The sequence below is a fragment of the Alexandromys fortis genome, unplaced genomic scaffold (genome assembly GCF_014885135.2).
Source record: "Alexandromys fortis isolate MF-2015 unplaced genomic scaffold, M_Fortis_MF-2015_v1.1 scaffold_317, whole genome shotgun sequence".
Lineage (NCBI taxonomy): Eukaryota > Metazoa > Chordata > Mammalia > Rodentia > Cricetidae > Alexandromys > Alexandromys fortis.
This window is the reverse complement of record NW_026068201.1, coordinates 7,031-19,974: the sequence shown is the minus strand read 5'-3', so window position 1 is coordinate 19,974 and position 12,944 is coordinate 7,031. Positions and strand designations below refer to the sequence as shown.

At 39.8% G+C, this 12,944-nt stretch overlaps 1 protein-coding gene across 1 annotated transcript; it reads left to right on the top strand.

Annotated features, from left to right (window-relative positions):
• The first annotated feature begins 3,479 nt into the window (after positions 1-3,479).
• LOC126493131 (germ cell-less protein-like 1) lies at positions 3,480-5,000 on the top strand. Its single transcript, XM_050129948.1, has one exon. It carries the CDS (start codon positions 3,480-3,482, stop codon positions 4,998-5,000), a length of 1,521 nt encoding a protein of 506 aa, XP_049985905.1.
• The last annotated feature ends 7,944 nt before the right edge of the window (positions 5,001-12,944 follow it).

Below are 12,944 nucleotides of genomic sequence, written 5' to 3'. Positions count from 1 at the left end.
GGGTGTGTATGTGCATGCGCACACGCGCGGAGTGTGGGTGGTAATATAAGCAGTCTCACGTAAAGGAAAGCAGAGAATTAAAGATGGCTAAAGGAAGTTCCTGAAAGTAAAATTGATGAAAACGAAGAGACCAACAGACAACAGAAAGAGTGAAACTATGTATAAATACAATGGAATTTGCTTCTCTTTTTGAGTTCCTTCGATTCTGTTTTGAAGTTGAAGTACAAATCAAAATACTGTGATTTTCAATGTGGAAAAATGCTCCATAAAGCAATGCTTCAATTCGATGTTTTAGTAAAGACTAGGAAGCAGTGTCTCACAGATTGAATTATCCAATGAGGAGAGTTCACAAGTGGTTAACAATTAAATATAGAACTTTGAGGACAATGTGGAATGGCAGGAAGATCCCTGAAGTTTATATCTAAAGGAACTTCGATTTAAACGCACATTGCACAAATTATGGCCTATTCCATGTTGGAAAGGTTACTTGATCACTCTGAGTCTCATTTTTCTCATTTTGAATGAGGGTATTAGAAAAAACACCTAACATTATGTTTGTGAAGGCTGAATGAAAAAGAAAATACACAGACAACTTTAATATATTTGGTGCTATATGAAAAATCTTATACTGTAAGAGAAACTTCCGAAGCAAAAACATTGCGTTTAAGTCATGGCTAGAGTGACATTATACTGAGGTATTAAGTTTTACCCAATTAGCTACTAATTTAGGATAGAAAATTCATAATATCATACCTGATCAGGCAACATTGGTGGAGATATTAAATGATTTAACAACTAGAAATTGTTAGATTTAGAGACATATAACTTTTATGTTAGATTTAGAAACATATTACTCTAATGTATCTAATAACAATATGTATGTTAGATTTAGTGATATACAACTGTGTGTGTGTGTTAGAGATATATGACTTCAGAGCCACTGGAGGAAATAGATACTTAATCAGTTGAACCCATTAAAAAATAACACATTGATTCCCATTTGTGCTTCCCAAATATGCATAAATGACCAGTGGAGCACGGTCAAGCTACAAGGGACCACACCTATAAAGAAAACCAATTCTTACTCCTACCCTCCCCCAAAAGAAGAGGAAGTTGAGAAGAAGGTGGGAAATAGAGGTTGGATCCAGAGAAGTTATAGAAGAAAAGGAAGTTGAGAAATACGATTAAAACACATTGTATACATATATAAAATCATCAAAGAATTAACAAAAGCATTATATACATATATAAAATTATCAAAGAATTAACAAAAGCATTATATTAATAAAAAAGGCAATATTAGAGTCTAAAAATACCAAAATAGGATCTAAAAGTACTTATAAAACCATATGAATACACCAGAGTAGTAATTGAAGAAGATTTGTAACCGAAGTTTATTTCAGAAAATAAAGGAATAATTCAAATTTATAGACCAAGCAAGCAAATTATGAAACTAGAATAACAAAATGCATGCAGGAAAGTGAAATTCAAGGATACTTATTAAAATCACATAAGGACAACTGAATACATATACAGGTCAAATGAATATCCATAAATATCATCATGCTGGAGAGCATGACAGCATGCAGGCAGACATTGTGTAGGAGAAGTAGCTGAGTGTCCTATATCCTGCAGAGAATGAGAAGCAGACTGTGACATTGGGTGGTACCCTGAGCATATGAAACCGCAAAGCCCACCCCCACGGTGACACACTTCTTCCAACAAAGTTATACCTACTCTAACAAAGTCACACCTCCTAATAGTACCACTCCCTGTGGGATTGTGGAGGCCATTTACATTCAAACTACCACAAATCAACTTGGAGTAGAAAAGGGTTTATTTTATCTTACAATTCTCAGGCCATACTCCATTACTGAAGGAGCCAGGCAGGAACTCAAGGCAGAAACCTGAAAGTAAGAAATGAAGCAGAAACCCCTGAAGACCCTTACCTACTGGCTTACTCACCAGGCTCACATTTTGCTCATTCATTACCTTTCTTATACTTTCCAGGACCACCTGTCCAAGGGTAGCATTGCTCAGAGTGGGCTAGGACCTCCTACATCAACCATTAATAAAGAAAATGCCCACAGACTTGGCTATAGGCCCATCAAATGGAGGCATTTTCTCAAATGATGTTCCTTCTTCCTAGATGACCCTGGTTTATATAAGGATGATTAAATTCTAAACAACTAACTTCGTATTTCAATTATTTTATTCTATTTCCATATTTATTTTTTTTATTCTTAATTGGTTATGACAATCAAACCCAGGACCTTGTGCATACTAAGCAAATGTTCTACCAATGCAATTTGTAATAGTTATGTGATAAATATATCTCAAAAGAGGAAGGAGATTTTCAGATACTCAAAATGTACTGCACATTTACTGATTGTATGCATCCTATGTGTTTCATCTTATTACCCTGCTTCTTGGCCTTACACCAAGTTTGACAATTGAATTATGCCAAAATATGTAGTCAAGTAATTCTTTTTGGATTCTAACCTGGGTGTTTAACCATATCACTGTGGAATGTTTAAACTAAATTTTCACCTGCAGTATAGAAAAATTCTCTTCCAAGAACTATTTATGTACTAACTTAGTAATCCCTGTCATCCTTTAGGGTAAATTCAGTACATCTGTCTACTAGGGGGAAAATTCTATCTATGTTCAGTGTATCAAGAAGACACAAAGCTCCCTCTGTCTAGGCTGTATCTCCACATTATCTAAGCCATGAAACGGTTAGAAAACGCCACAGCAGAAGTTTACTTTTGAAACATAGCCCCTCACTAGATTACTAACTTGTAAAGTCCAGACCTTAATTTACCCAACAGATTTAAATTTGGACTAGTTGATCTTCCTAATACCTTAAGATTATGTCTTATATTTACTTCTTAGGTTTCTGGGGAAAATGTTTGCATGATCTGCAAACAGATGGCTTTGATACATACTGAGATGATTTTAAAATGCTGTATAGCTGGAAACATTATTTTAATAAATCAGTTTTAAAACACCACAGGATATAGAAAATAGCTTCACTATCTGTGCCGATGATGCATTTGTAGAAGTTATTAAGGTATGTGAAAGTTGTTTGGAGGACAAAGATGGGAGCAAGATGTAATTCCTAATAAAGTAATCATCATCCAAACTTTTAGATGAGTAATTCTACTTGTATTTAATGAACATAAACCGAGAGGTCTGCCTGAAAAGGTATGTCTGTGAGACTGGCCCGAGAACAGAAAGTTTTGGACGGAAGTGCAATGTGTGGTCCTCCAAGGTAGGGGGCGCAAGTCTCCAAAAGACTTGATAGTATTGCTTGCTGAGTGGCTCATCTTGGCGGCCATTTTGATGTTTCCGCTGTTCAGCCGCGTGCCGTTCAGCCGCGCGCCGTTCAGCCGCGCGTTCGGCCGCCTTTTGGCTTGAGGTATCGTTTTTTTGGCCTCTACGTCTGACGAGGAAGTTTTCACCCTTCAGACGAAGCCATGGGTGCTGTAAAGAGTATATTTTCATTCAGAGGAAATCGTCCCGCAGGAGATGGAGAGGCTGCTGAAGCGCAAGCGGCCACTGCCCAGGAAGAGCAGGGAGGTGAAGCGGGTGAGGCATCAGGAGTTGGCCCTAGTCAGGTAGGCCGCAAGCGGAAGGCCAGTCCAGAAGGACACCCGGATAAAGTCCCCCCGAAAAAAATGGCCCAGACTAAGTCCAGAGCCATTTTTGAGTCACTTTTCCTGAGGGGTGAGAACAGTGACATAAGGATCCGCGCATTTGAGGAGGAGTGGTGCTTGCACCGGGTCTACCTATGCCGGTCTGGGTACTTTGCGAGCATGTTCAGCGGAGCCTGGCTAGAGACAAACATGGATGTAGTAGAGATGCAGATGCCTGACAAGAATATTGATTGTGAGTCTTTCTATGAGACTTTGGGCTACTTATACAGTAATAACATAGCAATTCCTCCCAACCGAGTCATCGCCTTCTTGGCCACAGCCAGTATGCTGCAGTTGGATGAGTTAATTCTGCAGTGTGAGGAGATAATGAAGGTCTCAGTCAATGTCGGGACTGTGTGTAGCTTTTACTACAGTGCTGAGAATTACGGACTTGTGGACATCAGATACATTTGCCACCAGTGGTTCTTAGACAACCTGATGATCCGGCAAAACAGCGAACTATTGCGAGGTGTCGGTCTGGATCTCATGAAAGAGCTCATTGCTTCTTCAGATCTCTTGGTGATTGGTGTGGAGATAGATGTATACACTACACTGAAAAAGTGGATGTTCCTGCACCTGGAACCCACATGGTCAGGATCCCAAGAAGCACTGTTGGCTGCAGCTGACTTGTACTTTGATGAGTACAAAACCAATTCAGATGGTACCCCTTTTCTGGAAACTGATCTGGGGAGAGCCTTTGGGCCAGTGTTCCAGCAACTAAGGTTCGCTTACATCATCTGTGACCTGCCTTCAGCACGTATTATTGAACAAGATGCAGTGATCCCTGCAACATGGCTGACCCCAATATACAAAGAGCAATGGCTAATGCTTATTCAGGCAGAGCAGTCTAGGGAACTTGGGCCAACAGAGGTCTACATGTCTGAAATCCGTGGAAACAGCATGCGGTGTGGAGGGCAACTTGATGCAGATGAGCCGTGCAGCTGGAGCTGGTCTGGCTTCAACTTTGCCTGGGACTTGGTGGTGTCCTACACCAACAGGTGCATTGTATTCCGGCGCAGTGCACTGAACAAATCCTGTGGCCTTAGTGTCAGCTTACTCTGGCAGAGAAGAGTTGTCTTTCGTCTGCGTGTGATCTCATTTGATGGGACTGGAAATGCTGTTTTAAGGAAGGACACTGGCTATCAAGTTCTTTGCCTGAGAAGGCATCAAGAACTAGAAGTGATCAACCTAGAAGGCCAAGAGCTATCTTTCCCCATGTATGTGGCATGTAACTTCCTGTACATTTCTGAAGACAGTGACCCTAGACAGTATGGGCAGTCAAGCAGAAGTCCAAGAAAATGAGAAGCTACTCCATCAGCTCAAGGGTTGGCAACATCCTGAAGATTCCATCTGCCTCGGTGACACTAACCAGACTTGATCATCACTGATGATTCACTTTGCGTTTCTGTTGAAGAAAGCCCAGAAAGTTTGAGAATATCTTGGAATTAAGAAAAGTTCCTCCAGACTACCAAAACGTAACAGTACAGTTACTGCGGCAGCTTATCCTGGATTACCACCTATCAATATCTTCATAATTTCGGAGAATGCTGGGAAGATGATTGAAGGAAACTAGGAGTGAGCCTACCTGACCTACTTCTTGGTGAAACATTTTAAAAATGCATTTCTTTTAGTTTGGTTAATTAATGTTGAAAGGAATATTTTCATTTCTCTTTCAGTTATATTGAGAACTGACGATCCTACTCACAGTTTAGTTTTTTCCTTCCTCCGTTCCTCCTTCCCTCCTTCTGAGTATAGCACTTAATTTTCATGTTTTCTGTGTGGAAAAAAAAAGGAAGTGTTATTTTTATGTTTGTTGTTCTCAAAACTAAGAATGTGGTAATATTAACTAGACTTTACTTGCATTTTCCCAAGAAGACATTACAAAATCGATAGCACTATTTGCGTTGTAATGTTTGGGAACAATTTCATTCCATAGTTATATTCATCTACTAAAGTGTAAATATTTACAAGTATACACATACCATTGAGCTTCAGAAATGTTTGCTGTTGAAGTTTTATTTGGATTACAGGGTATAACAAGTTATAGGGTGGTTTGATAGTGGGTGTGTGGCTCTGAATACAACACCAAGCCCTGAAAAAATTCTGTATTTGAAAAATATGCTCATTTTTTAAAAAGTGAGCTTATAGTTTTATTTGCTTATTTTTAAATAGGAAGCAGAGAGAGATAACACTATATATTATCTTATTTTTACGTGAATTTGTGGTTTTGCCATATGTGTCAGGGTTCCCTTTAACTGGACCTGGCATGTGGGTGCTGGGAAGAAATTAAACTTGGAGCAGTCAGTGCTTTTAATTCCCTAAGCCATCTTTCCAGCCACAAAATATGTTTATTTTAAAGAGCAAGAATAGTAACATAATATTTGAAAGAGGGAGACTAATAATAATAATAATAAGAAGTGCTCTGTGTTCTGAAGTAGGATAAACGTCTGTTCAGTAATCTAAAGAGCAAGTAGAAAGTCTTATTGTCTGAAATGGAGAGAACTGCTAGGAACAACCTTACTGGTAATTTGAAAACTGTTACCACTTTATCTCTCCTCAGATATTCTACTTCTCATTTATTGATTCTTTGTGGCTAAACAATGTAAAATAATTGAACTCAGTTAAGAATCCATTCAAATAAGTATGTACACAGAGTGTAAAAACTAACACAAGCTGAAAAAGAAACCCAACATTTTTAAAGTTTTACTTAGGTGAAAAGGAATTTTTCTTATGGGTTTATATTTTTCTTCCCAATTAAATTAAAATCTTTAGTCCTTGGGAAGAAATTGCTTTATTCATTTTCTTTTCTCATTAAGAAGGTTAGCCGGGTGTTGGTGTGTACACCTTTAATCCCAGCACTGGGGAGGCAGAGACAGGTGGATCTCTGAGTTTGAGGCCAGCCTGGTCTACAGAGAGAGTTCCTGGTCAGAATCCAAAGCTACTCAGAGAAACCCTGTCTTGTTAACCAAAAATAAATAAATAAAAAATAAATAAAAAAATAAAAAATTAAAAAAATTAAAAAATATTTGAAAGACTTTGTAGTAGTAAACTTATATACTAGTGTTTCAATAATAATTTAGTGTTGGTAATATGAAATAGCTAAATGATAGATATTTCCTTATGTTCTATATACCTAGCTCTAGCTACAAACAACAAGCCTCACTTTATATTTCAAATGAAACTGTAAGCCCCTTTCTAGTTTCCAGGCCTCTATTCTCACTTACTCCCACACTGAGACAAATATACAACAGTTAGAAGCTATGATCCACATATGAGAGTGATATTTATCTTTATGAGACTTGTGTTAATGTGTTCATTTTTATAAAACTGAAAATTTTATAATTTTATTTCACTAAATAGGAAAATAAAAATTCATTGTGCCTTATCTGTTTATCTATTGATAGACATTGATAGGTTGACTTCATTTACTCACTGTGTTGGAAAAAAAAGCAACAATAAACATAAATGTGCAAGTATCTCTGTTGTGGAAGATAGAATTCTTTGGATATATTTTTAAGAGTATTGTAGCTGAGCCATATGGTAAGGGAGGGGTATTATGAAAGTAATGAGGGGAAGAGAGGAGGCAAAAGAGTGCAGAGAAGGGATGAGCTCAGGAGATGAGAGGAGTGAGATGAGGGTAGAAGAAACCAAAACTAAATATATAAGAGAATGTCAGATTTTATGCTAAATCAATAATTTTTAATTAAAAATATATAAAATGAAGATATGGAGAAAATAGTCTGGAGTTGTTGAATTAGGAGCTGCGGCAGGGCTGCGTCCCCGGCACCCGGCCGCCCGCATGGCTAGTTTATGCCCAGAAATAATTACACGGAAACTGTATTCTTTCAAACACTGCCTGGCCCGGCTAGGTCCAGTTTCTTATTGGCTAGCTCTTACAAATTGTTCTAACCCATTTCTAATATTCTGTGTAGCCCACGAGCTGGCTTACCAGAGAGGATCTTAACCTGCATCTGTCTGGAGTGGGAGCATCATGGCGACTCCTCCTAAGCTTCTTTTTCCCAGCATTCTCTTCTGTCTACTCCGCCTACCTAATTTTCTGTCCTATGAGGGCCGAGGCAGTTTCTTTATTATTACAAGACCCACCTCCATCATTTCCCCTTTTTCTGTTTAAACAAAAAAAAGAAAGGCTTTAACTTTAACATAGTAAAATTACATATAACAAAACAGTTATCAAGTAAGAATTACAGTTACAATATTTATATCTATTTTATCTTTAGTGGACAAATCATGTTTATAAGGCTGACAGATAGCTAGGGGGCAGGGAAGGGCCTGGATGCTAAAGTGGACTTTGAAATGGGTAGCATTTCATGTACTTGTGATACTGAGGGAGCCTGGAGTCCACCATGAACTTTCATATGCTGATGGGTGCCACAAGTAGCCATATGTCTCTTCTGCTAGAGGTAAATGACTCCTTTTGGCTGATGGGAACTTGCTTCACGAGTTTCTGAGGAATGACTTTTATCAACCCACCATTTTCACTGAGTCCAGTTTGAGACCTACATATTGACTGCCTGAAACCTAACATTCCAGCCTTTTGTTGATGACAAAATCTGTAATTTCTGACAGAATCAGCACTATGGTAGGGTCATCATAATATGGGTCCAGAAAGGTTGGAATATTGGTCAAAAGCCTGGACTTGGGAGCAGTCATCTGAAGCATCTGGTTTGCAGACCCAGCCTGAGGAGACAAGAAACAGTCACATCAGCTGAACTGGTTTACAACAGTGTTCAGCAAGTCCAGGGCTTGCAGGTTCTATAAGACCACCTGGGGCTGGTGAGTGGCAGGCCATTTCGAAGGAGTTTTCATGGCCTGGATGGTGTTTTGTGTGATATTTTCATTGTATTCTGACAAAGTGTGCTTGGAGCCAGAGGGCAGAGCCAGTCACTAGTAACCATAGAGGTTTGGAGAACTGTAGAGAGAGGACAGGAAATAGTAAGGCGAGGTTGAGGCAGGATCTCAACTCTTTTTGGACAGAGGAACAGAAGAGGTTGCTCCCTTGATTCTCTGATCTTTCAGATTTTTACCCCAATACCTGACTCCTGAGTTTTATTGATAAAGCTTAAATATATTAACACTTAACCTGATATCCAACTTTCAGGGCATGTATATACAAACTAGCCACTTGTCAGTGGCTTTGCAGTCACTAGCATGAACTGGAGCTGCATGTGGGAGCTGCACCCACTGGAGTCACTGCACCTCTGGCTAGGTTTTCCTTTTCGTCCCCAAGCCCTCTGAGCAAGTAATGGATTTTTCTGTTGTACTTTCTCTACAGCAATCTCCACGGGCCTGTAGGCTCCAACTCCCACCAGAGTTAGCCCCTCACCACCAGCCAGCTCTGCCTTCAGGCAGCTCCTGTCGCACCTGCTTCTTCTGCATGATCCCCTATGTGGGTTTCAGACAGCTCCCTCTCCCCATGGGTTGCAGGCTTCCTCTAGACCCATTCCTCAAGCTGCTGTCTCACGAGATAGCTTGTCTTGATACTTGCTCAGGCTTCTACTGTTGTTGTAACCGCCACACGTTCTCAGCTCATGTCTACAAGCTAGCAGTTGCAGCTGTCCTCAGCCAGGCTGTGCACTGCCTGTGTACTCTGCTCAGATGTGTTATGCAACAGTAACCAGCCTCATAATTCACCATCAGCAGCAGCAGATTTGGTGAAACAATCGGGAATTCTTAAAGGGGGAATTAATTTAAAAAATAAGAGATTTTTCCATTTTAAAAAATGGTAAACACTGTTATGATGGAGGGAGTTAGGTCTCTGTATGATTATACAATGGATGTTCAAAAAATGGGACAATTAAATGAGGGGGTAATTAACTTAGATGGGGTTTATGTGATGCCAATTATAAACATTATCAGTTTGAGAATTCTTGTTTTATCCCTAAAGAAGCTGGTTGACATGAGTGCCAAGATATAGGCCTTAGAAAAAGTCATTAGCGAAAATACTGCTGTTTTGACTGATAAGTTACAGGCCTTAGAAAAACTTACTAAAACAGATACTAGAGAAATTCAGACAAAGACAGAGGAATTAAAAGGAAAACCAACCTCCAATTACATTATAAAACTAGGAACAGCCCAAGGTTACCAAACCAAAAGTTGGTTCTGGGTTAAAAGCATGAATACTCTTCCCTCTGTCTAGAGATAATTTCATTATAATGAGTAGTACTTTTAAATCTATATTTAGAAAACAACCAAAGGAAAGTTAAAATTTTGAGCCTGTAACTAGAATAATTGTAACCAGTGTTTTATCAAGGCCAGATGTTGTAGAATATTCCTTTACACTGTTTGAAGATGTGTCACTGTGATTGATTTAATAAAAAGCTAAATGTCCAATAGCTAGGCAGTAGGTAAAACAGGGACTTCTGGAGGGAGAGCAAGCACTGGGAAAAGGAAAGACAGAATCACCAACCATATGGACAGGAAGCAGGATAGGAAATACTGAATATAGGTAACTGAGCCACATAAAAGAACATAGATTTAAAACCATATATTAATTTAAATTATAAGAACTAGATAGGAATAAGCCTAATCTAAGGCTGAGCTTATATAATTAATAATAACTCTCCATGCCATTTTTGTGAGCTGACAGTGTAATGATTGTTCTGGTCCTTTAAGAGACAAGCCACGCCCACTTCCTTCCTGCCTGCAGCCTCAGACACCCACCTTCCCTCTTCCTGTCCTCTCTCTGGGAGAGGCAGCCTCATTCTCTCTCTCTCTCTCTCTCTCTCTCTCTCTCTCTCTCTCTCTCTCCTACCCCTTTCCCCTTTTTCCTTCCCCTCCATAAACCATCTAATAAATATCTAACTTTACCTTATATGATGTATCTATATTTCCCGTCACAGTCACATGGAGTCTCCCACGTGGTCTCATGTGCCATCCGTGCTTGGGACCCCAGCAGCTTGCAGCAAACCCATCTTCATGGTGTGCCTATCTGTCTGCACCTTGCCCACCCACCGCCTGTGGCGGCTTAGATTAATGCAGACAAATTGTAATAAATACATACACAACTTTAATGGAAAAATCAGACTCACAAAACCAAGGTTCCCGCGGAGCACAGGAAACAGGAAGGGGCGCGCAGGCTTCTGCGCTCCCAATTTATAAGTAAACACTCGCCCGAGGCAAGCCCGCCCCCATGGGCTGGCTTAACCCTACATCTCCCCTTTTTGTCTAAATAAGACAGAACTAAACCAAATACAAACTATAAACAATAATAACAAATAATAAATATAACAAACAATATTGAGAACAAAAGTTTTGCCAGACATTCTTTCTCAAGTAGTCTAAATAATGTAGAGAGTAATTACAATTATATAATCTTTAACTCCGTCAAAGATCTGAGAAGGGAATAAATATTACTTAACAAATGAGAGATATCCAAAATGTGCCATAAATGACAGAGACAACAGACTACCTGGGCAATCACCCAAATTCTCGTTCGCAATGTTGAGTCAACCAACTTTGGCTAAGGCCTAACATAACTGACATACCATTATCAAATGCAAGGAACTTTCTTAGAATTATCCTACCCTGTCTTGGCAAGATAAGACAATCCTGTTTCATATCTTTGTCAGTAGTTGAGGTATGGGCTTTTCTTAACCCAAAGGCCAGTTCTGCCAAGAAGACAAACTCCCAGTGGAGTGTCTTTGGTGCTCAACGTTCTCTCGGGAGTAGAGTGGCATTGTCAGGAGTAATTGTGTCTCGTTGGCACAGAATTCTAGGTTAGATTAAAGGCCATATTCTACAGCTCTTTAAAGAGGCTGAACATTATACTATCTATACTAAATATAATCTCTATGTATCTAGAAGACCTGATTAACCTAAAAAAAAAAACATGACAAACATATAATTCTCAATACCTATCTAACTTGAAGACTAAGAGAATAAAAAACTGTGCAATATATGAAGACAATGATCTTCACCTGTTAACAATGTCATTACATATCAAATGTAAACAATGTTATTACATAAATAATATCAGAGGTAGAAATGTACATTGTGATATGATAGATGTATCAATACAATATAAGCATACTCTTATACAAAAATAGAGGTAGGAACACTCACATTCAATATTCAATATATCAATATACAGGAAACAGTACTAATACAATTTTCTAAAAACAGTAACTCACAAATACCAATCATCCCATCAAACCAGTTAATCCCCCTCTTTTTTTTAATAAATATATACACAACTTTAATGGAAAAAATCAGACTCACAAAACCAAGGTTCCCGTGGAGCACAGGAAACAGGAAGGGGCGCGCAGGCTTTTGCGGGCCCAATTTATAAGTAAACGCTCACCCGAGGCAAGCCTGCCCCCATGGTCTGGCTTAACCCTACAGCCGCCCACATGGGTAGCAGCTGGGGACACCCAGGGGACCTTTGGTGACCTGCTGTGTGGTGTGCCTGGGCCCTGCCTGGCCCCCCTCTACTCTCGGGACCCGCAGCAAATCCATAACATTTGGTGCCATGACTTGCATAGGTCCTCCTGCTCCAGTTCCTCTACTTCCACCCTGGCTTCCATTGGTAAGTCTCCCCCATTCTGCTATGGTTGTTTCCCTCAGCTTAAATTGTGTTTGGAATGACCCGAGGCCAGTCCACCTGTGACTAAGGGTCCAGGGTCCCTCAGATCCTTCTTTATGTCTTTTTTTTTTTCATTTCATTTCTTTTCCTTTTTTTCCCTTCGCTGTCAAAGGCCATTCAGAGTGGCCTCTGGCCTTTCTGGCTTCCAGTCACAACTGGATCCATCTGGGCCTTATGTTCCCACTCATGGCCTAGGGGATGCTCCCCTCAATTCCCTGGTCTTAAATTTTTTTCCCTCAACTTTACTTTGTCCTCTGTTCTACCAATACCTTAACCAGGTCTAAGAGACACCAGACATTTCCATGCTACAAACACTGGACAGGAGCAAAGAGACCAGCTAGCTATGCCACTATGTGGCCAGCACCCAGCCTTCTCAGGTATCCCCCGCCCCAGAGACGACACCCACAAATAAGCCAGGAGCAGTCTTGAGAATCTGCCGCCTTAATACCTTCAACCTGTGGTGCCTAATACCCCGCTTTTTATTATAAAAAAAAGAGCTGAGAATTCAATGATTGTTCTATCCCTTTAAGAGACAAGCCACGCCCACTCCCTTCCTGCCAGCAGCCTCAGATACCCACCTTCCCTCTTCCTGTCCTCTCTCTGGGAGAGGCAGTTTTTTTATACATTTTTTTAAAAAAAATGCT

What these genes read in the sequence shown, in the direction of transcription:
- LOC126493131 (XM_050129948.1), top strand. Translation starts at nt 3,480, where the DNA reads ATGGGTGCTGTAAAGAGTATATTTTCATTCAGAGGAAATCGTCCCGCA.